Genomic DNA, 19,376 nt, shown 5'->3' with positions numbered 1-19,376 from the left:
AAAAAAAAAGAAAGAAAGAAAGAAAGGAAACAAAAGAAAAAGAAACAGTTACGGTAGAATTCCTTCCATATCCTTCACACCTGCTCCACTTTTCCCTACCTCCCTGTGCCCTGAATTTGATGGTCATAATTCCCACATGCCCCCTTGTCCTTTTATACCTGGGCACACACCCCTACATTATGCAGTTTTCAGCTTTACCTAACTAGTCGCACCGTCTGTCTTCACGTTAACCAAGGTGATAAATAGCCCTTATTCCTCCATTTGGTGTGCGGCTGGACGTTCCCTTCCCTGTATCTGGAGGTGATGGTAGAGGTCACCTCCCTCGAGAGCTCTGATGAGGGTTCCTGTGTAGAAACACCTAGAACAAAACATGGCCTGGGCTCAGGGCTCCTGACACATGGGCTGTAACAATGGTAAAACGGTCATTAATGGAGCACCACTGGGGCAGACCTTCTGCCAGTTTTGGTTTTAGTTTGACGACTGTCAGTCGGTGAACGTTCTCAAGCCATCACCCTGAACACGCGCGTGCGCCCTTCCCCAGGGTGGGTGTCCAGGAGCATATCGCCGGGCCTGGTCCGCGTCACTCCCAGGGGCACGCGGGCCAGGGGCGCCCAGCACTTGTCCCACCCCACCCCCACCCACTGTGCTCCTTTCCTGAGGGCCCGTCCCCATGTCTGCACCCCCGGCCCGGCCGGCATGCACACGTCTGCCTGTCTGATGGGAGCATACAGAGCTGCTCTGTCGCCGCAGTTCGTGTTTCTACTGCTCGTCCTGGGAGAGGTCTTTGCACCCGACCTTCGACTGGTGCAGGGACTTCCCTTGGTGCCCTCGGCCCGGGCTCTGGTTGAATCCTCTCCGGGAGAGCTGCACCTCGAGGCGGCCGCCCGGGCTCTCAGAACAGCTCCCGCGCCCCCTCTGTGCTCCAGGCCGCGCCAGCTGCTGGTCCACGGTGTCGTTTCTCCATCCCCCAGCCCATCAGAGAGGGTCAGCGGCTTGCCCCGGAGCCGCGCCCCACAAGTCAGGACCTCGAGCACACACATCTGGCCCCGGTTCCTCGGTTTGTCATAAGGAGGAGATGGACAGGGCGCCTGGGTGGCTCAGTCAGCAGAGCGTTTGACTTCGGCTCGGGTCATGGTCTTGTAGTTCTGTGCGGCTGGGGTCGCACTCACCTCCCCCCGCCAAACTGTGCCCCTGCAGGGACAGCATGGACAGCGTGAAACAGAGCGCGGCCCTGTGCCTGCTGCGACTCTACAAGGCCTCGCCTGACTTAGTGCCCATGGGCGAGTGGACGGCCCGCGTGGTGCACCTGCTCAACGACCAGCACATGGTGAGGCCCCCGCCCGCTCACCGGGAGACGCTTCTGCCTTGGACGCTCACGTAGAAGCCCAGGGAGTTCCGCCTCTGCCCTGATTCCCACCTGGACGCCCAGGGACCCCCACCTCTGTCCCTGCCTTTACTCAGGCACCTAGAGATCTTGGTCCAGTGTCCTTAGTACCTGTCACCCACCCAAGTGTCCAGAAACCCCCACGTCGATCCCTGATTACCCCCCCTGACTGCCCAGGGATCCCGTCCAGTGTCCCCCACACCCATCACCCACCCGGCCCTTGAGCCTCTGCTTTCAGATCCACAGCCTGGACACTTATCCCCAGTCTGACCCTTCCCACCGCCCCCCAGCCCTGACCTGCCATTTGTCTGTCTCTGCAGGGTGTGGTCACGGCTGCTGTCAGCCTCATCACCTGTCTCTGCAAGAAGAACCCGGACGACTTTAAGACCTGCATCTCTCTGGCCGTGTCTCGCCTGAGCCGGGTGGGTGTGGTCTTGGCGCTGGCTGCAGGGAGGTGGCCTTCCCTGGAGGCTCTCTGTCCCCTGGAGCCCCTCTCTCGTCCCCCTCCTTCTCCCGGAGCGGCAGCCCCACCCAGTGGTGATGAACTCAGGCTCTGAACTAGGTTCATCCTGGCTCGGCCACTTCCAGAGAGGCTTCGCCTCTCTGGGCCTCATGTCCCCAGTCTGTTCAATGGGGACACTCCCGGCGCCCACCTCACGGTGTAGCTGCTGTCAGTCCGTCTATATGGTGTTAGTATGAGCACCCGGGAGGTGAGAACAGCTCTCCGGATTCCCATCCCCCCCCCCCCCCCCCCCCCCGCCCTCCTGTCTCTTACTTTCTCCTACTTCTCTTTCTCCTACATCTCCCTTCCTCTCTTTCCTTCTGCTTCTCTTACCACCTTCGCCCATGTCCTGGGAACATGCCCTGAGGCCTCCTGTGGGGACACAGATGAGTCAGCCTGAGCCCTGTCCTGTTGGGGGGGGGGGGGAGGGGCACGCAGTAGGGCCGACAGTGTCCCAGATTTTCACAGGAGTGATCTGTGCTGTCACGGAGGTAGTGCAGGGCACTGTAGACCCCCAGAGGAGACACTTAACCCAGCCTGGCACTCTAGGAAGGCTTCCCGGGAGAGGTGATCCCTGAACTGAGACTTGGAGTGAATATGAACATTTCCTGGGCAGGTAAGGGGAGGCCTGGATTCTCAAGCAAAGAGAACAAACACACCAGCTCATTCAGTTGCTTTGTCATTCATTCACCATACATCCGAATACTCCTGTGTGCCAGGCTGGTCCGGGAGACACCTACAGTGACACTCGGGTCAGGGCACATACCATCATGGCAGTGGCACAGAGCATGGTGGGAATGCTTCCTGGAGGAGGGGTGAGCAGGAGTTTGCCATAAGGAAAAGTCCCACACCCTTCTACTAATTCCCCACCTATTCCCCGAGCCTTTCTTTCTTTCTTTCTTTTTTTTTAACGTTTGTTTATTTTTGCGAGAGAGAAGAAGCAGGGGAAGGGCAGGGGTGTGGGGGGGAGAGAATCCCAAGCAGGCGCCACGCTGTCAGCCCTTGGAGCAAGGAGCTCACGGGAGGGAATTGGATCGGCAGAGACTTCCTGCCCTGCAGACGGCGGCACTGTCAAAAACTCAACGGGCGCCATGCTAACTAATTCGGATGTAAATTTTTAAAAAATAAAAAATTAAATAAAAAAAAAAAAAATCGGCAAGCACCGCAGCTGAGGTCGTCCCTCGCAGCTGAGGTCGTCCCTCGCTGTGTGCCCCCTGGCTTCCTCCCTCCCCTCCCCGGGCCTCAGATTCCCGCGCCCCCTGGGGAAGGCAGTGTCACTCTGCCCCGCCCTTCCCTGTCCGGGCCTCACCCCCTCTTCCCGCCCCCAGATCGTCTCCTCGGCCTCCACCGACCTCCAGGACTATACCTACTACTTCGTCCCGGCGCCCTGGCTCTCGGTGAAGCTTCTGCGCCTGCTGCAGTGCTACCCGCCGCCAGGTACCGCCGAGCCCACCTGGCCGGGGATCTGGGGCCTCTGACCTGGCCGTGGCCGGGGGGGGGGGGGCGCAACCCAAAGAATCAGATCACGGCGTGTGTTGATCTGCCATGGGCTGGGGTCCCTGGGAAGCCACGCTTGTGCTCTAGCCCTGTAACGTAGGGGCTGTCGTCACACCCATTTTAGCGAGGGGGAGACCGAGGCTTGGGAAGGAGGGGGTCCTTGCCCAAGGTCACCCAGCAGATCAGGGGGTGATTCCAGGCAGTGCCGTCTGGATTAGCATAGCTCTGTCAGAGGTGTCCGTGACCTTGTTGCTCGAGGTCACGGCCATGGTGTGGATGAGGCGCCCGTAGCGAGCCAGGTAAGGCACCAGGGGTGTCTCCGTGCTCCCGACAGAGCCGGTGAGGGGGAGCCATCCCTGCAATATGCAAACAGGGAAACAGGTTTGGAGAGGCGACATCACCTTTCCAGGCCCAGGCCGTGACTCAGGGGCAGAGCCTGACAGCACCCTCTCGCTGCAAATCCCTCACTCCGCCATACGGGCCAGGGCTTCCCCTGAGCTCCCATATCCTCAGCTGTGTCACTTCACGGAGCAGTTTTGAGGGACCCTGTGCTGAGGTGCTCAGGACATAGTAGGTGACCGATAAGCCAGTTCCCTTAGGTTCGGCCAGGGTACCGAGCACCTGCTGTGGCCAGGGACCGATGTGCGGCCCTGCATCTTCACAGCCAACCGTGCGCATGAGCACATATCTGCGAACGCCTGGCCGTGTGTGCGAGTCTGCGCGTGTCTGCACATCTGTGTGCATACATGCACACGCTAATGGGCCGTATGACATACGTGGCACCAGCGGCCCCTCCCAGGCTGTGAAAGCCAGTGATGAATTTTATCGTGTGGTCCTGGGAAGGCCTCGGGCCCTTTCTGGGCCTCTTTCTCATCCTGGAAGGAAGAGCTCAGGCAGATCTCTAGGCTCCCTTCCATCCCAGGAGCCCTGCCTCATCATTTTGGGGTGTGCCCAGAGCATGCACCTCACCTACTCTCACCCTCTCTGCATTGTAGGCATTTCATCCATGACTCTGAGCAAATGGTGCGCAGAGAGACTGAGGGGCCATCTCCCGTTTACTTACAAGAAATTTTTTTTTTTAAGTTTATTCATTTGTCGTGAGAGAGAGACTGAGACAGCGTGAGTCAGGGGAGGGGTAGAGAGAGAGCAGCGCAGAGCCCGATGTGGAGCTTGAACTCACGAACCGTGAGATCATGACCTGAGCCGAAACCAAGAGTCGGACACTTAACCGACTGAGCCACCCAGGCGCCCCTATTTACAAGAAAGTTTTTTTTTTTGTTTTTTTTTTTTTAATTTTTTTTTTCAACGTTTTTTATTCATTTTTGGGACAGAGAGAGACAGAGCATGAACGGGGAAGGGGCAGAGAGAGAGGGAGACACAGAATCGGAAACAGGCTCCAGGCTCTGAGCCATCAGCCCAGAGCCTGACGCGGGGCTCGAACTCACGGACCGCGAGATCGTGACCTGGCTGAAGTCGGACGCTTAACCGACTGCGCCACCCAGGCGCCCCTACAAGAAAGTTTTTTAACGACGCATTATGAAAAAGTTTCCAGGATACAGACAAGTAGAGCGTCCCCGTCACCTGGACTTCACATTTTGCTGTACGCTTGCTCTTACTTTGCTAATTTTTTTCTTAAATATTTAAGTCAGTTACAGACATCATGATGTTTTTACCTTTAAGTATTTGTTATGCATTTCTACAAACTGTAGGCATTTTTATTCACAGCAGTAATTCTGTGGTCACACTTAAAGCTAACAGTGGCTCCCCAGTGGCCTCGAGGCCACCGCAGATTTCCCTAATTTTCCCCAACATAGCAATCACAGTCTGTTCAGACTAGGATCCAATCAAGATACAAGCCCTGAGGGAGGGCTGGCTGGCTCAGTCGGTGAAGCACGCGACTCTTGATCTCGGAGTTGTGCGTTCGAGCCCCACGCTGGGCATAGAGGTTACTTAAAAATTTAAACAGAAAAAAGAAAAAGAGACAAGTATCAAATTTAATTATTTCTCATAAATCTGTCTTAAATCTGTAAAGAATTGTCCCTTTATTCTGTGACCCTGGCTTTCACCCCAATTTTTTATTATGAAAAACTTCAAACATGAAGAGAACTTGTGAGAACAGTGCACACCTAAGCCCCGCCCCAGACCCAGCAGAGACCGTGAACACTGCTCTTCACGCCCTCGTTGGCTTTGTTCTCTCAAACACACGCTTGCTCGGTTACTTGATGTAAGTTGCACACATCACAACGCTCCCCTCCCCCAAGTCCACCCGTACACATCTCATAAGACCGAGAACACGGCGCAAAACCACGGTGCCCCTGGGAAGATTCAGGATCTCTTCACAGTGTCGACTGGCTGTCCAGGCACCATGCAAACCACCCTCGTCCACAGCTTTATTTGTGTGCCTTAAAGAAAAAAAAAAAATACAGTACAATCTAGGACCACGGCTTAAATTTCATGAGGTCTTTGTCCCTGTTTGTGGCCTGGAAATAGCCCCCCACCCCCCACCCCCTCGCTCCCTGTTTTTGAAGAAGCCGGGAGGGTTTTGCCTTGAAAGGGTGTCCCGCATTCTGGATTTGGCCATAGCTGCCTCGTGTCCTTTTTTTTGTTCCTCTGCCCCGTGAGCCGCCTGAGACATTTGGGCACAACAATTTTCGCTAGAACGCTTGACAGCTGGTCTTGTGTGTTTGCTTATTTAATTTTTGTTAATGTTTATTTATTTTTGAGAGAGAGAGCACAAGCTGGGAAGGGGCAGAGAGAGAGGGACAGGATCAAAAGCAGGCTCTGTGCTGACAGGGCAGTGACAGCCTGCTGTGGGACTTGAACTCACGAACCGTGAGATCTTGACCTGAGCCAAAGTCAGACGCATAACTGACTGAGCCACCCGGGTGCCCCTTGACGGCTGTTCTATCCACGTGGTGCTGCCTCGCATTCCACAGAATGGCAGTTATTGGTGTTTGTATGAACTTCTGGTCGGCGTCTGCCTGTCTCAGGTGCTCAGACCGCTCCTTGGGGAGACCCAGGTTTCACAGTGTCTCCCGGGATGGTTTCTGGAGACTTCTTTGTTCTGTGAGAAGCCTGAAGGGTGTCGGTGCTGCAGCAGGGGGAACTGAGGCTCACCGGGGTGGGTGTCAGCACAGAGCAGGACAAGAGCTCGGGTCTGGAGTCATGTCTTCTGCTGCCTTGCTGCCACAGAGACCCCAGGCCACGGCTGCAGGGCCCACACTTCCAGTGGAAGATGAGCGCCGTGGGGTGGCCCCTGCTGAGCCGACAGCTCAGCCCGGGACACGCCCTCCGTTTCCCCAGAGGATGCTGCCGTGAAGGGACGGCTGGTGGAGTGTCTGGAGACCGTGCTCAACAAGGCCCAGGAGCCGCCCAAGTCCAAGAAGGTCCAGCACTCCAACGCCAAGAACGCCATCCTCTTCGAGACCATTAGCCTCATCATCCACTACGACAGGTGCCTGCCTGGGGGCTGGGGCCCTAGACTCCTGCGTCCTAGGAGGACGGGTCTGGGGGTCGTGACTTCTATGTAAGAGGACGATGAAGCCATCCAGATTGGTGCGGGATCCCCTCCTGGAAAGCAGAATTCCCGAGTCTCTTCATGTGGGCCCGACGCCCAGATGTCTGCATCGCCAGAGGGGCCGTGACGGGGGTGGAGGGCGAGAGTTAAGATCCAGGTCCTGAGGGTGATGTGGGATGGGTCGGCTGGGCCCGGGTCCCCCGGCCTCTCATGTGCCCCCACCTCGCCCGTCTCTGTTGCGCTCTCGCTGGCAGTGAGCCCAACCTCCTGGTGCGAGCCTGCAACCAGCTGGGCCAGTTCCTGCAGCACCGGGAGACCAACCTCCGCTACCTGGCCCTGGAGAGCATGTGCACGCTGGCCAGCTCCGAGTTCTCCCACGAGGCGGTCAAGACCCACATCGACACGGTCATCAATGCCCTCAAGGTACGACACGTCGGAGCCGGCCTGGATCTCTGCTCCCGGGGAGAGGCGCGGGGCTCGGAGGCCGTAGCGGAGCCTGGACCATCCCCCCGCCTGCTCTCCTCCCTCAGACGGAGCGGGACGTCAGCGTGCGACAACGGGCGGCCGACCTCCTCTACGCCATGTGCGACCGGAGCAACGCCAAGCAGATCGTGTCGGAGATGCTTCGGTACCTGGAGACGGCCGACTACGCCATCCGCGAAGAGATCGTAAGTCCGGGGAGGAGCTGGGCGCCCGGATCCCGCGGGGGGGGGGGGGGGGGGGGGGGGCGCGGGGCTGAGGTTCGGGACTCCTGGGGTCTCCAGCCCGGGACGGCGGTGAGCCCGGGTGCGGTCATTCCACACTTTGCCCCGCGGGGGCGCGCGCGCGCACCCTCACCCGGCCTGCCTCCCTGGCCGGCAGGTCCTGAAGGTGGCCATCCTGGCGGAGAAGTACGCGGTAGACTACAGCTGGTACGTGGACACCATCCTCAACCTCATCCGCATCGCGGGCGACTACGTGAGTGAGGAGGTGTGGTACCGCGTGCTGCAGATCGTCACCAACCGCGACGACGTCCAGGGCTACGCGGCCAAGACCGTCTTCGAGGTCGGCACCCCCACCTCACCCGCACCCGCGGGACGCCGAGGCAGGGTCAGGACGGCCGGGGCCGAGGGACCGGGCCCGCCCGGGCCGCCGTCCTGCTTCGTCCTGCTCGGAGCAGTGCCCGGGCCACCGGCGGGCCCCGGGGGCCAGCGTGGGGGTCGGCGGGGTGTCGTGTGCGGGCCACCCGGCGTGTGTGTGGTCACTGACCTCCGGGTCCTGGCAGGTTCCCCCTCCCTCGGCCCCGAGAAAGGCGGGACGCATGCCATCCGAGATACCACCGGGGGGGGGGGGGGGGGGGGGGGGCAGTCACTTGACCGGTCTGTGCCTCAGTTTTCCTATTACACCCCACCCCCACACATAACACACACATCATAGCAGGGTGAGAGTCCCACAGGTTCATGGGAGTCCGGCGCCCCAAGCAACCCTGAGTCTGGGTGCCTGCTCGTCGCTGTCCTCACCCGCCCTGTCCCTGCCTTTGCAGGCGCTCCAGGCCCCAGCCTGCCACGAGAACATGGTGAAGGTCGGCGGCTACATCCTCGGGGAGTTTGGGAATCTGATTGCTGGGGACCCCCGCTCCAGGTGAGAGGAGGGGTGAGCACCCGGCACTTCGAGGAGTCCGGGGCTCGGGGGACCCAAAGAGTCCCAGGGTCGGTGGCGACGGGGCTCCCAGGAGCCTCTGGGACAGGGTGTCTTGCGATGGCCGCCGCCGGGGCGGCCTCTGCGGGGGGGGGGGGGGGGGGGGGGGGGCAGCAGGGCCCCGGGCGGGGAGGGGCGCACCTGCTGACGCGCCCCGCTCCCCGCAGCCCCCCGGTGCAGTTCTCTCTGCTGCACTCCAAGTTCCACCTGTGCAGCGTGGCCACGCGGGCCCTGCTGCTGTCCACCTACATCAAGTTCATCAACCTCTTCCCGGAGACCAAGGCCACCATCCAGGGCGTGCTGCGGGCGGGCTCCCAGCTGCGCAACGCTGACGTGGAGCTGCAGCAGCGCGCCGTCGAGTACCTCACGCTCAGCTCGGTGGCCAGCACGGACGTCCTGGTCAGAGCGCCGGCCCCCGCGCGCCCCTCCCGCACCCCTGAGCCTTGGCCGCCCTCTCCTCCGCCACCGAGCCGTCCCTGACCTGCCCTCGCCCTCCCACCCCACAGGCCACGGTGCTGGAGGAGATGCCGCCCTTCCCTGAGCGCGAGTCGTCCATCCTGGCCAAGCTGAAACGCAAGAAGGGCCCCGGGGCCGGCAGCGCCCTGGATGATGGCAGGAGGGACCCCAGCAGCAATGACGTCAACGGGGGCGTAGAGCCCACCCCGAGCACTGTGGTGAGTCCCTCGGCCAAAGGTGGGGGGGGGGGGGGGGGGCGGGGCGGGGCCTGCCGGGCACTGCCCGTTCTCACCTCCACCTGCACCTGCCCTGCAGTCAACGCCCTCGCCCTCCGCCGACCTCCTGGGGCTGCGGGCAGCCCCTCCCCCAGCCGCACCCCCAGCGACCTCGGGTGCAGGGAACCTCCTGGTGGACGTCTTCTCCGACGGCCCGGCTGCCCAGCCCAGCCTGGGGCCCACGCCCGAGGAGGCCTTCCTCAGGTACTACCTGCCTGGGCCCCAGGCCGCCCCTTTTCCTTCTGCCCCCTCACAGCCCTCTCCTCCCTCCCTGTCCCTGTGCCTCTGTCGCCCTGGCTGCCACTTCCCCGGGCCTCCTCTCTCCCTCTGGCCACTCTGTACTCTTGGCTGACCCTGGCCACACTGTGTCGTCCTTCCCCGTAGCCGTGTCTCAGCCTGCTTTTCCTTCTCTCTTTCCCTCCTCTCTCTTTCTGTCTCCGGCCCTCTGCTGCCTCTCTGGGATTGGCTGCCTGCCACGCCTGTCTTCTCTTGTCTGCTCTGGGATTGGATGGCCCAGCGAGCTGGAGCCGCCTGCCCCTGAGAGCCCCATGGCTTTGCTGGCTGACCCAGCTCCAGCTGCTGAGTAAGGGGTGGCCTCAGGGTTGGGGGGCAGATTTGCGGCCCCTGGGAGGAATAGGGGACTTCGAGCCCTTATCAAGGGGTTCCTGATGAGCTGCAGAGGCCGGGATTTGGAGGGGAGTGAAAGCCGGGGTCCTCTGATACGGGGGCAGGGGTGGGGGCACACACCAGTGTCCAGTTCCCATGAGAGACAGTCACCAGTCTGATTCTGGGGTCCTTTGGGGGGAATCTCGTTATGTGGATTCTGGGGTTCTGTCCTTTTGGGGGCTCCTGTCTCCCACCTTTAGCTCTGGGTCTTCTCCTCTAGCCCCCCAGCCTCTTCCCATCTCACTGCTTTCTCCGCCTTGCAGCCCAGGTCCTGAGGACATCGGCCCGCCCATCCCAGAAGCGGATGAGCTGCTGAATAAGTGAGTCAGGGGAGGGCTCAGGGAGGGGAGTGGGGACAGGTGGGGAGCACGGGGAAGGGCCTCGTCGACAGGCACTCCTGGCCTCCTGAGCTGCCCGCCACCCCACCCAGGTTCGTGTGCAAGAACAATGGGGTCCTGTTTGAGAACCAGCTGCTGCAGATTGGAGTCAAGTCCGAGTTCCGGCAGAACTTGGGTGTGTCTGGTGCTGGGGGCGGGGTGGTTGGGCTGTGGGGATGGGGTTTCGGTGACCCCTGGGCTTGGGTGGTACCTGGAGAGGAGGCTGAAGGACCTCAGCTGGAACCCTTCCCCTCCCCACCCTGCGCAGGCCGCATGTATCTGTTCTATGGCAACAAGACATCTGTGCAGTTCCAGAACTTCTCGCCCACTGTCGTCCACCCTGGCGACCTCCAGACTCATATCCTTCCGGCCTGGCCCAGCCCCCTCCCCTGAGCCTGGCCCCTCCAGGCCTGCCTTCCTGGCCACTGGGAAGCAGATGGACCCAGGTCCAGAGCCCTGTTCGGTCGTCTTACTTGAAAGCCTAAGCACCTGGTTACTTTGAGGCTTAGTGTCTGTAATACCGGGGCGGGCCTCTTCTCCCCAGGACAGCCTGCAGACAGGGAAGCGATGGGATAGGTATGCCTCAGCTTGTCTCTGTCAGGCCTCTTTGACCTCGTCCTCCAAGGAGCTCCACACCCATGGTTCCAGTACCTCCTGCGCCCAAGAGCCAGGCCTGGGGGTCTCGATGCTGACCAGAGCCCTCTTGTGTCACCTGAGCCCGTCACTTTGCCTCTGTGAGCCCTCCCGTCCCCTTCTCATAGTGTCGTTTTGAAGATCGGTGTCGTTGGAAAACTCTGGAAGGGTGGCTGGCATAAAGGAAAGGATCAGTCCCCTCTCCTTTCTCTGATAGTGGTATTCACGCCCATGAAACTACAGGGGTTAGACCCCAAAGCTATGAGGACCTTTTCAGTCCGTTGCCTCATGCATCGATGTTTCCAGAGAACTCCCGTAGGCTCAGCTCTGTGCTGGGCATGGGGGGGGGGGGAGGGGGGGGAAGGGCGAGAGACGCGTAAGACCCCATCCTTGCCAACTTGAAGGGAGACGTGGTAACGCTGCCGGTTTTTCTTGCACCTACCATGTGCCAGACACACTGATAAGTGCTTGTCCTGGATTATCTCATTGAATGCTGAGGACACTGTCCATTTTGCAGATGAGGCTTAGGAGGTAAAGTTGCTTGCCCATAGTCACCGAGGTGGTAAGATCCAGGATTCGAACTCAGGTCAGCCATCACAGCCCCGGAAGGGCTTCCAGCCCGGTAGGGTGCGACATGCCATAATGGAGGTCGCTGAGCCCATGGTAGAAAGCCAGAGTAGGCACCCAGGCGGTGGTCGGAGGTCTCACTTAGGAGGGACTTTGGGCCTTGTGGTAGGAGTCCGGGATGGCGGGACCAGCTCCTCAGAGGCCTGCAGGCTGGGGCCGCGGGGAAAGTTCAGGGCCATCAAGGGTTCATGGCCACGACCGCCGGGGCCGCCGCCTCTTTCCGGCTTCCTTGACCACAGGCGGGCACAGCTGGCGGTGCAGACCAAGCGCGTGGCCGCGCAGGTGGACGGCGGGGCGCAGGTGCAGCAGGTGCTCAACATCGAGTGTCTGCGGGACTTCCTGACGCCCCCGCTCCTATCCGTGCGCTTCCGGTGAGTCTGAGTCTGGCGGGGCACTGCCGAGCCAGCCGGCACGGTCTCCTGGGTGGGGGCGGGGCCTGATGGAGCCCTCCTTGCCACCCCTCCCTCTAGGTACGGGGGCGCCCCCCAGTCCCTCACCCTGAAGCTCCCCGTGACCATCAACAAGTTCTTCCAGCCCACGGAGATGGCGGCCCAGGACTTCTTCCAGCGCTGGAAGCAGCTGAGCCTGTGAGCAGCGGGGGGGCGGAGCCACAGCCACATCTGGGGAGGGGGTGGGGCCTTGACTTGACCTGACTTGACTTTGAACTGACCTGACTTTTACTTCCTTCCCCCCCCTCCCCAGCCCCCAACAGGAGGCTCAGAAAATCTTCAAAGCCAACCACCCCATGGATGCGGAAGTCACTAAGGCAAAAGTGAGTGACCACTGAGCAAGACAGGAGAGGGGCCCCTAATTCGGATCTGGGGAACCGTGCCCATTTTTCTGTGCCTCTGTTTTCCCCTCTGTAAAGCGGGGCCGGTTCCCACTGGCAAGGGTTTTGGGGAACTGGCTCACTACGGCCTGGTTGCTGCCGGATCGGCACCCTCTGATGGCTCCCCTTCTCTCGCCCCAGCTCTTGGGGTTTGGCTCTGCTCTCCTGGACAATGTGGACCCGAACCCCGAGAACTTCGTGGGGGCTGGAATCATCCAAACGAAAGCCCTGCAGGTGGGCTGTCTGCTCCGGCTGGAGCCCAATGCCCAGGCTCAGGTGAGTGGTGGTCTGGGAGGCGTCACCCCCTGCCTGGTTGTACGTTCTCTGTGTCCCTGTGTTCTCTATGCGCTGTCTTCCTCTCCCCTTCCCTCCTGATTTTCACCTCTCCGCATCTCCCCCCTTCTGGTTCTGGCTTTTGACCTTTCACCCTCTACCTCCTGTGTCGCTTCCCTTCCTGCCTCTCGTCCCTTCGATCACCTTTCTGATCCCTTTGCCCCTTTTCTCTTGTCTCCCTTATATCCTCCTCTCCCGGGCTCTCCGACCCCTCTGCCTCCTCCCTGAGTCCACACCATCATGTCCCCCACCCAGATGTACCGGCTGACCCTGCGCACGAGCAAGGAACCCGTCTCCCGTCACCTGTGTGAGCTGCTGGCCCAGCAGTTCTGAGCCCTGGACTCTGCCCCCGGGGATGTGGCCGGCGCTGGGCAGCCCCTAGGACTGAGGCAGCTTTGGTGGATGGGGCAGGGAGGGGACCTCCATTGGTGACAGGGAAGACCCCAGGGGTGGGGGGATGCCTGGGACCTTCCTCCGGCCTTTTGTATTTTTATTTTTGTTCATCTGCTGCTGTTTACATTCTGGGGGGTAAGGGGGAGCCCCCTCCCTCCCTTTCCCCCCTAAGCACAGAGGGGAGAGGGGCCAGGGAAGCGGGCGCCTCCTCCCCTCCCACCCCACCCCATCGTAGCCCCTCCCGCCCCCTCCCCGTCCAGGGGCTGTGTATTATTGTGAGCGAATAAACAGAGAGACGCTAACAGCAGTGTCTGCGTTCATGGCTCAGGCCGAGGGGTCAGAGGAGCGGGGTGAGAGCGTGGAGAGTGTGGGTGGCCAAGCTCCGCAGCCCATGGGTGGGGCTCTGGGCGGACACCAGCAGCAGCAACCGCCGTGGCCCCAGCTGCAGGGCCACCAGCCGCCATCCTGTGCCTGGCTCCTCGGGCCCAGACACCAGGTAGCAGGCTCTCGGCACCTGGGCCCTCTGGGCTGCATCCTCCACCTTGTCCTCTGGTGTCCCCGGCTCTGGAGGAAGGACAGGAAGGGCCAAGGTGACCAGTGGGGCCTGGGCAACTAGAACGCCAACCCGCAGGAGCGACGCCACATCCCGGGCCTAAATTCGACTCCTGATGGGTGGGGGCCTCATGGCTCCAGCCGGCTGTCCGTTGACTGAAGAAGGCCATGGAGTTCACCGCCCCCCCTTCTTCCCAGCCAGCCGACGCCCCCTCTTCCCTGGGGATACTGTGTGCAGCCCGGGACAAGCCGCTTAGCAATACAGACCACAGACACACAGGTCACCCCTACCCGGTACCAGGCATGGGGCTCCCTTCTAACCCTACCAAGGACCCCGCTCCACTTGACACGTGGGAAGTGGGGGGGGGGGGGGGGGAGGGCGGGGAGGGACAGTCCTCTGTCCCTCCCAAGTAGAGCCCTTTACCATCTTGCTACATTCATCGGGATCTTCACTGGGGTTGTAGAAGATCCAGTAGATCTTCTACTGGAAGATAGATCAGTAGATCTGTAGAATTATCCTAGGTCCCTTCCTTTGTCTCTGTAGGGCCTCGTGGGTTGCAAGACAACTTTCCCTTCCTAATCCAGGCTCCGCGGGGTGGGGCAAAAACTGCTGACAAAGCCTGTACTTTGAGCGATTCAGTGGTGCGTGTGGGTATGGGAACCAGGCTGCCTCTGTGTGAACGCCGGCTCTCTGCTGCTTATCAGCTGAGCCTCTGTTTCCTCATCTGTACTATGGGAATGAGGATATAACAGGCGATATCCCTCGCCTATGAGGATGAAGCGAATCATTAGGTACATGAGCCCTCGGCAAGAGATTCAGTGTCAGTGTTAACTACCAGGATTGCCCAGTAGATTCTGCAGTCTGGAGGCTGGGACCTCCCTGCCCCTCCCCATCAGTGTGGATGCCCCGTCCTCCCCGCTGTGATCTGAGACTCGCTGTCCCCGTAGTGTGCGAAGCAGGCACTTTCAGCCGCTGACCTGGTGGGAAGTGCGTGGCGGTGACCAACGAGTAGAAGGAGCGGAGGAGGCGCCTGCGCTGCTCAGGAGAAGGCTCTGGAGGGGGAAGAGAGACCAGGTGACCGAGAGTTCCTCCACGGCCCACGCCCCTCCTAGCCCCGCCCTCGCCAGTCACCTTGATCCCCAGAGGGCTCCACGGTGAAGAGGCAACGTTTCAGTTCCAGGTGGAGGAGGAGCAGCCTGCGAGAAAGGGGGTGTCACGGGCCGGGGAAGAGGGGATGAGGGCCCCCCAACCCACGCGCCCGACCAAACCCTACCCGAGGATGTCCACGTGCAGGGGGAAGCCAGCGGGCAGCGCTCGGGGTCCCAGCGGCACGCAGGTCCGCAGCGGGTCTAGCACTGGCTGCCACCAGCGGTCCAGAAGCTGAGGCAGGGCCGGTGGGCGAGATCAGGGGCGGGCACTAGGGGACGGGGCGTGGGCAGGGAAGAGAGGAGGGGCCCACGAGGGCGGAGGACAGAGGGGACCAAGGAGGGGATGAGAGCGAAAGAGGGACGGGGCTGGCGTGAAGGCGATTGGAACGCAGTCCACAGGAGGCGGGGCCTACAGGAGGGGCGGGGCTGACGGAGAGCGGGTCCAGTGCGGAGAGCGCGCCGGCCGGGCGAGGTGGTGAGGGCGGACAGGGGCCCGCGGCAGAGGGTGTAACGGGGGAAAAGCGGGGACACGCCCGGATTCACCTGTGGATCCAGCTGGCTGAGGGGAGGGCGCGGCCCGCAGAGCAGACACAGCTCCAAGCCCGGCAGCAGCGTCAGGGTCAGAAGCCGGTGCGGGACCTGAAGCGCGGCGCGGGGATGGGCCGGCCGGAGCCCCGCCCCTCCCCACCGAAGCCCCCCCCCCCCCCCCTCACGTCTCGGCCCCTTCGTCCCTTCTAGCTCGCCCACCGCAGGCGCAGAGCCCCCGCAACTCACCGTGGGACTCCCGTGTGGCAGGTACACCGGGTAGTCGCGAGCGGCCTGAGGCGGCAAGGACCCCACCAGCCAGGGGAGCAGCACAGCCTCCGGCGTCCCCAGCCGCCACCAGCTCTCTGTTGCTGCGACCACCCGGCCCGACACGACCAGGCTGCCAAAGGCCGTGCCTGCTGCCTCAGCGAACCCAGAGAGGGCTTCCTGGATAAGGCAGGCAGGCGGAGTCAGGAGTCAGGGGACACAAGCAGGGGCAGCGACGATTTTCCCAGGTGGGCCAGGGGTGTGAAGAAACTGGCATGCTCGCCTGCCTCACCCTCCCGGGGCCTGGGTTCCTTCCCCTTCGCATGCAGGTACCATCCCCAAGTCACATTGTAAAGTGAGATTAAACAGGTAACGTGCCTGCTCCCTGGCCTGACAACGTGCTACTTAAGCTACCGGTTACAACAGCCCAGTGGCGGCTTATTGAATCCTACTACGTGCCGAGTAGGCGCAATCGACAGCCTACTCCAGCTCAGAGAGGTCAGTCTGCCTGCCCAGAGTCCCTCTGCTGGGAGGCGGCCATGCCAGGTGACTCAACAAGAGCGTAGTTAAGGAAGGATAGATAGAGATCCACTGGCAAAAGGACCAGCATGTGCCAAAGCAAGGAAGTTGGGAAGCTGTTGGGATTCGTGGGACCCACGAGGCTGCTGGGCGAAGGCGGACTGTGGAGTTACGAGAGGTCGGGGTGAGCTCGTTGGTGGGTTTCAGATCCCACAGGTCCTCAAACACCAGGCTGAGGGCATGGAAGCTGGTCCTGGGGGCGATGAAAGCCACCGGAGGGCTGTGAGCTGGGGAGGGGTGGGGTCAGCCCTGGGTGTAGAAAGACCCTTCTGGGGCCAAGTGGGGGGTTGCAGTTGGCCCAGAGGATGGGAAGAGGTTGAGGCAAAGGCCCGGGGGGAAGAGGATCAGGACTAAGCCAGGGCCACATGACAGGTTCAAGGGTTCCCAGGCATCCTCAGTACCTGCAGGAGAGACACCTCTGGAGGAACCACACAGTCCACACACTGGGTCAGGTCCCCGATGCGCTCAGAGTCCCCCAGGAAACTGTCAACGAGGCGGTAACTGGCCTAGCAGAGGGGAGAAGGAAGGGGCTTAAGGACCCGGATGGCCCCCACATCTGCCGCCTCCCCTTCAGAAAACTAGCCCCGCAGAGCCTAGCTCTGGGGTCAGATGACCAGGCCGCCGCAGAGCCTGCTGGGAACTGTAGTTCCCAAATATCAGCGACGGGGCAAGCTAACTTCCATCCTCACGTCCTGAAGCCTCACCCTCAACTCCTTCTTCAGCCTCTCCACGTTGCGGATATTGGTCAGTTCTTCAAGCCCCACAAGAAGAACCTGGAAGAAGCAAATAAGAGAGGAGGGGCTGGGGATCTGGACTCCTGGTGTGGGGGAGGAGGATGCTGAGAACTCAGGTTCCTGGGTTCGGGGAAGAGGGCTAGGGAGTCTCACCATGGCCCCAAACACCATCTGGAGTAGTCTCTCCAGCCTCAGCTCCGAGGTGCCCTCCTCAGATGACAGAACAATGAGCGTGATGCTGTGAGAAAGGGGGCCAAGAAGCGAGAATGAGTCCAGGCCTCAGAAACAGGGCAGTGACTCGATCTTCTGCCGGCTACATCTTCTGCCAGCCAGCACAACCCGCTTCCCGGACAGAGAAACGCAGGGATCAGAGAGGGTAACTGGCTTGACACAGATTCCACAGCCAAGTAACCAGCTGGCCGTGGAGGCCATCTTCGACAGGGGCTATCATCCGGGCCCTGTGCCTGCCCCCAAGCTACCACGTGGAGACCTGTCATGGAAGTTTTTCCACACCACGGTCGTGTCCTGGGTCCTTGCAGAGCTCAGCTGCACCTCGAGATTCTGCCCAAACATGTGCACTCCATTGAGAGAGCCGATGACCGAGAACGGGAGCTGGGGAAAAGTTGGGGACATTAGACGGGAGCCCCCAAACCCCTCCACCTTGGGACCCAAGTGTCCGGGGCCCCAGCTCCCTCCTCTTTCTGGATCCCCTGGCCCCTCCTCTTCTGGGAACCAGGATTATTGGTCCATTCATTACACTCGTGGCCCCCTAACTAAACTCAACTCTGAAACTTCTCCAGACCCTACTCCCTTGCCGACCCAGAGTCCACGTGCCCAGCCCCCTTCTATTTTGGAGATCCAGGCGTCCAGGGCCCCACCTGCTGGCGGGCCGGGGCGCCGCCGCGGCTGCTTCTGCAGAACAAGGGGACTCCGCTGGAGGCCGCGAGGCAGAGCAGATGCACGGTGCCCTCCGTCCCCTCCTCGCCCATTCGGAACCCCCTCCGGTCCCCTCGTAGGGGCAGTCAGTGACCACCTTGGAACATGCCCATAGTCACGCCAAGTCGGCAGGCCGGTCGGCCATCCGAAGCCACCAGAGGGCGAGATGGGGAGCTGATTGGCAGAGAAGTAAATTCCCGCCTTCTCCATCCAACTCAAACCCACCCTCAGTCTCTATTCCAGCACCTCCCCCAAACCCTGTTAGGTTGTCTTCCGCCCCCGCCGGAAGTCACATACCCCTAACAAAGATGGCGCCTCTGGGGCTTGCAATGGTTCGTAGTTTCTCCCTGAAATAGTTCGGCTGACTCCATTTATTTAGAGAAGAGAATGAAGAGCCCGGCTTGAAGGTAGTGACGGCGCCCAGGCGTTGTCTAGCAAGCGTCAGGTAGGCTAGGATGTTTTACATTCTAAAGTGATAAACAGCTGTGCCCGACTCAAAGATGGTGACGGTGCCGGGGCGTTGCCTAGCAACCCCGCGTGGCGTCTAATTTCCAGGCTAAGACTGTATAGAACTGTGCCCCACTCAAAGATGGCCGCATGACGCATCTCGAGCAAAGCCGAGAAAAATACCATCTCCCCCTTCCCCCTCGCGGATGGTTTGGTCCGGCGAACGTTGCCTAGTAACCACCAAAGGAGAAGGTTGTTTTTGTTGTTGGAAAAAGAAAGACGAAATCCTTTATTTTCCAGAATTACATTTATTTTTCTAATAGATTTATACACGCTGGTGTAGCACGCCGAACGTGAAAATACCCCCCACTTTCCCGAGATACAAGGTTGACATTTAACACAAAATATTCACCCATTGTTGACAAATATGATCACTGTGCTAATGTCTTCAAACTTTTTTTTCTCCTCAGACCGCATAAATACGCCGTTTTTGTATAAATGTCTTTTGATAATCAACATTACGGATGTAAACAGATCGATTTAGCCAATCCTGTATTGACATACATCCGTTTCCTTCTTCTGTGTGTTTAAAGTAAACTGATAAAGTAGAATTTCATTTAGTTATGAATTTAATCAACTAGAACTTTTTTGCTTTGTAAGAACAGTGGCCTGTATGCGCCCAAATGTATTTGCAAAATATATAGTAATGTTAAAAAAACATTTGTTTCCTGAAAACCTGTTTTGCCTGCATTCTGGATTTGATGTTTAGTAGCTGATACGAAATATATTAAGAGGTTTATTCTCACACTAAATTACATCAAACTTCTAGAGGAATAAACATACATAAAATAATAAATGAAGTAAAATATCAGTTTCTCCCTGCCGTTCTATGAATTTTCTTCAGTCCATATTTATTTTTAAAAATTTTTAATGTTTATTTTTGAGAGAGAGAGGCAGAGCTTGAGTGGGGGAGGGGCAGAGAGAGAGGGAGACACAGAATCCAAAGAAGGCTCCAGACCCC

The 19,376-nt window shown here is 59.8% G+C and overlaps 2 protein-coding genes across 6 annotated transcripts in view; one reads left to right on the top strand and one right to left on the bottom strand.

Moving 5' to 3' along the window:
- The window catches only part of AP2A1 (adaptor related protein complex 2 subunit alpha 1), a 30,163-nt gene extending 16,695 nt beyond the window's left edge, over window positions 1-13,468 (top strand). Inside the window, exons 5-24 of one of the 2 annotated variants that reach the window (XM_058709559.1) lie at window positions 1,198-1,327; window positions 1,705-1,806; window positions 3,215-3,323; window positions 6,687-6,837; window positions 7,155-7,323; window positions 7,431-7,568; window positions 7,762-7,944; window positions 8,423-8,520; window positions 8,745-8,976; window positions 9,084-9,251; window positions 9,349-9,512; window positions 9,826-9,891; window positions 10,238-10,294; window positions 10,405-10,487; window positions 10,620-10,699; window positions 11,849-11,982; window positions 12,082-12,198; window positions 12,314-12,383; window positions 12,582-12,716; window positions 13,029-13,468. In XM_058709559.1, coding sequence (XP_058565542.1) covers window positions 1,198-1,327; window positions 1,705-1,806; window positions 3,215-3,323; window positions 6,687-6,837; window positions 7,155-7,323; window positions 7,431-7,568; window positions 7,762-7,944; window positions 8,423-8,520; window positions 8,745-8,976; window positions 9,084-9,251; window positions 9,349-9,512; window positions 9,826-9,891; window positions 10,238-10,294; window positions 10,405-10,487; window positions 10,620-10,699; window positions 11,849-11,982; window positions 12,082-12,198; window positions 12,314-12,383; window positions 12,582-12,716; window positions 13,029-13,106 — 2,464 coding nt within the window. In that variant the 3' untranslated portion in view covers window positions 13,107-13,468. The remainder of the gene's footprint in view (window positions 1-1,197; window positions 1,328-1,704; window positions 1,807-3,214; window positions 3,324-6,686; window positions 6,838-7,154; window positions 7,324-7,430; window positions 7,569-7,761; window positions 7,945-8,422; window positions 8,521-8,744; window positions 8,977-9,083; window positions 9,252-9,348; window positions 9,513-9,825; window positions 9,892-10,237; window positions 10,295-10,404; window positions 10,488-10,619; window positions 10,700-11,848; window positions 11,983-12,081; window positions 12,199-12,313; window positions 12,384-12,581; window positions 12,717-13,028) is intronic. The other variant, XM_058709560.1, reaches the window with a different exon arrangement.
- Window positions 13,461-18,394, bottom strand: FUZ (fuzzy planar cell polarity protein). Of its 4 annotated transcripts, none has more exons than XM_058709563.1 (11): window positions 18,206-18,394; window positions 17,463-17,584; window positions 17,126-17,210; window positions 16,943-17,011; window positions 16,640-16,744; window positions 15,642-15,839; window positions 15,411-15,506; window positions 14,993-15,099; window positions 14,851-14,915; window positions 14,697-14,771; window positions 13,461-13,730 (listed from the first exon to the last, which is right to left on the bottom strand). In XM_058709563.1, the coding sequence occupies exons 2-11, from the start codon at window positions 17,543-17,545 to the stop codon at window positions 13,504-13,506; spliced, it is 1,110 nt and encodes a 369-aa protein (XP_058565546.1). In that variant the 5' UTR covers window positions 17,546-17,584; window positions 18,206-18,394; the 3' UTR covers window positions 13,461-13,503. The 4 variants fall into 4 exon arrangements, with proteins under 4 accessions (XP_058565546.1, XP_058565544.1, XP_058565547.1 ...); XM_058709561.1 differs by lacking the exon at window positions 18,206-18,394 and adding an exon at window positions 17,851-18,170; XM_058709564.1 differs by lacking the exon at window positions 18,206-18,394 and adding an exon at window positions 18,006-18,170.
- Window positions 18,395-19,376: the final 982 nt, after the last annotated feature.

Source organism: Neofelis nebulosa, chromosome 17 (assembly GCF_028018385.1).
Source record: "Neofelis nebulosa isolate mNeoNeb1 chromosome 17, mNeoNeb1.pri, whole genome shotgun sequence".
In the NCBI taxonomy this organism is placed as follows: domain Eukaryota; kingdom Metazoa; phylum Chordata; class Mammalia; order Carnivora; family Felidae; genus Neofelis; species Neofelis nebulosa.
This window is presented reverse-complemented; position numbering and strand designations above follow the sequence as displayed.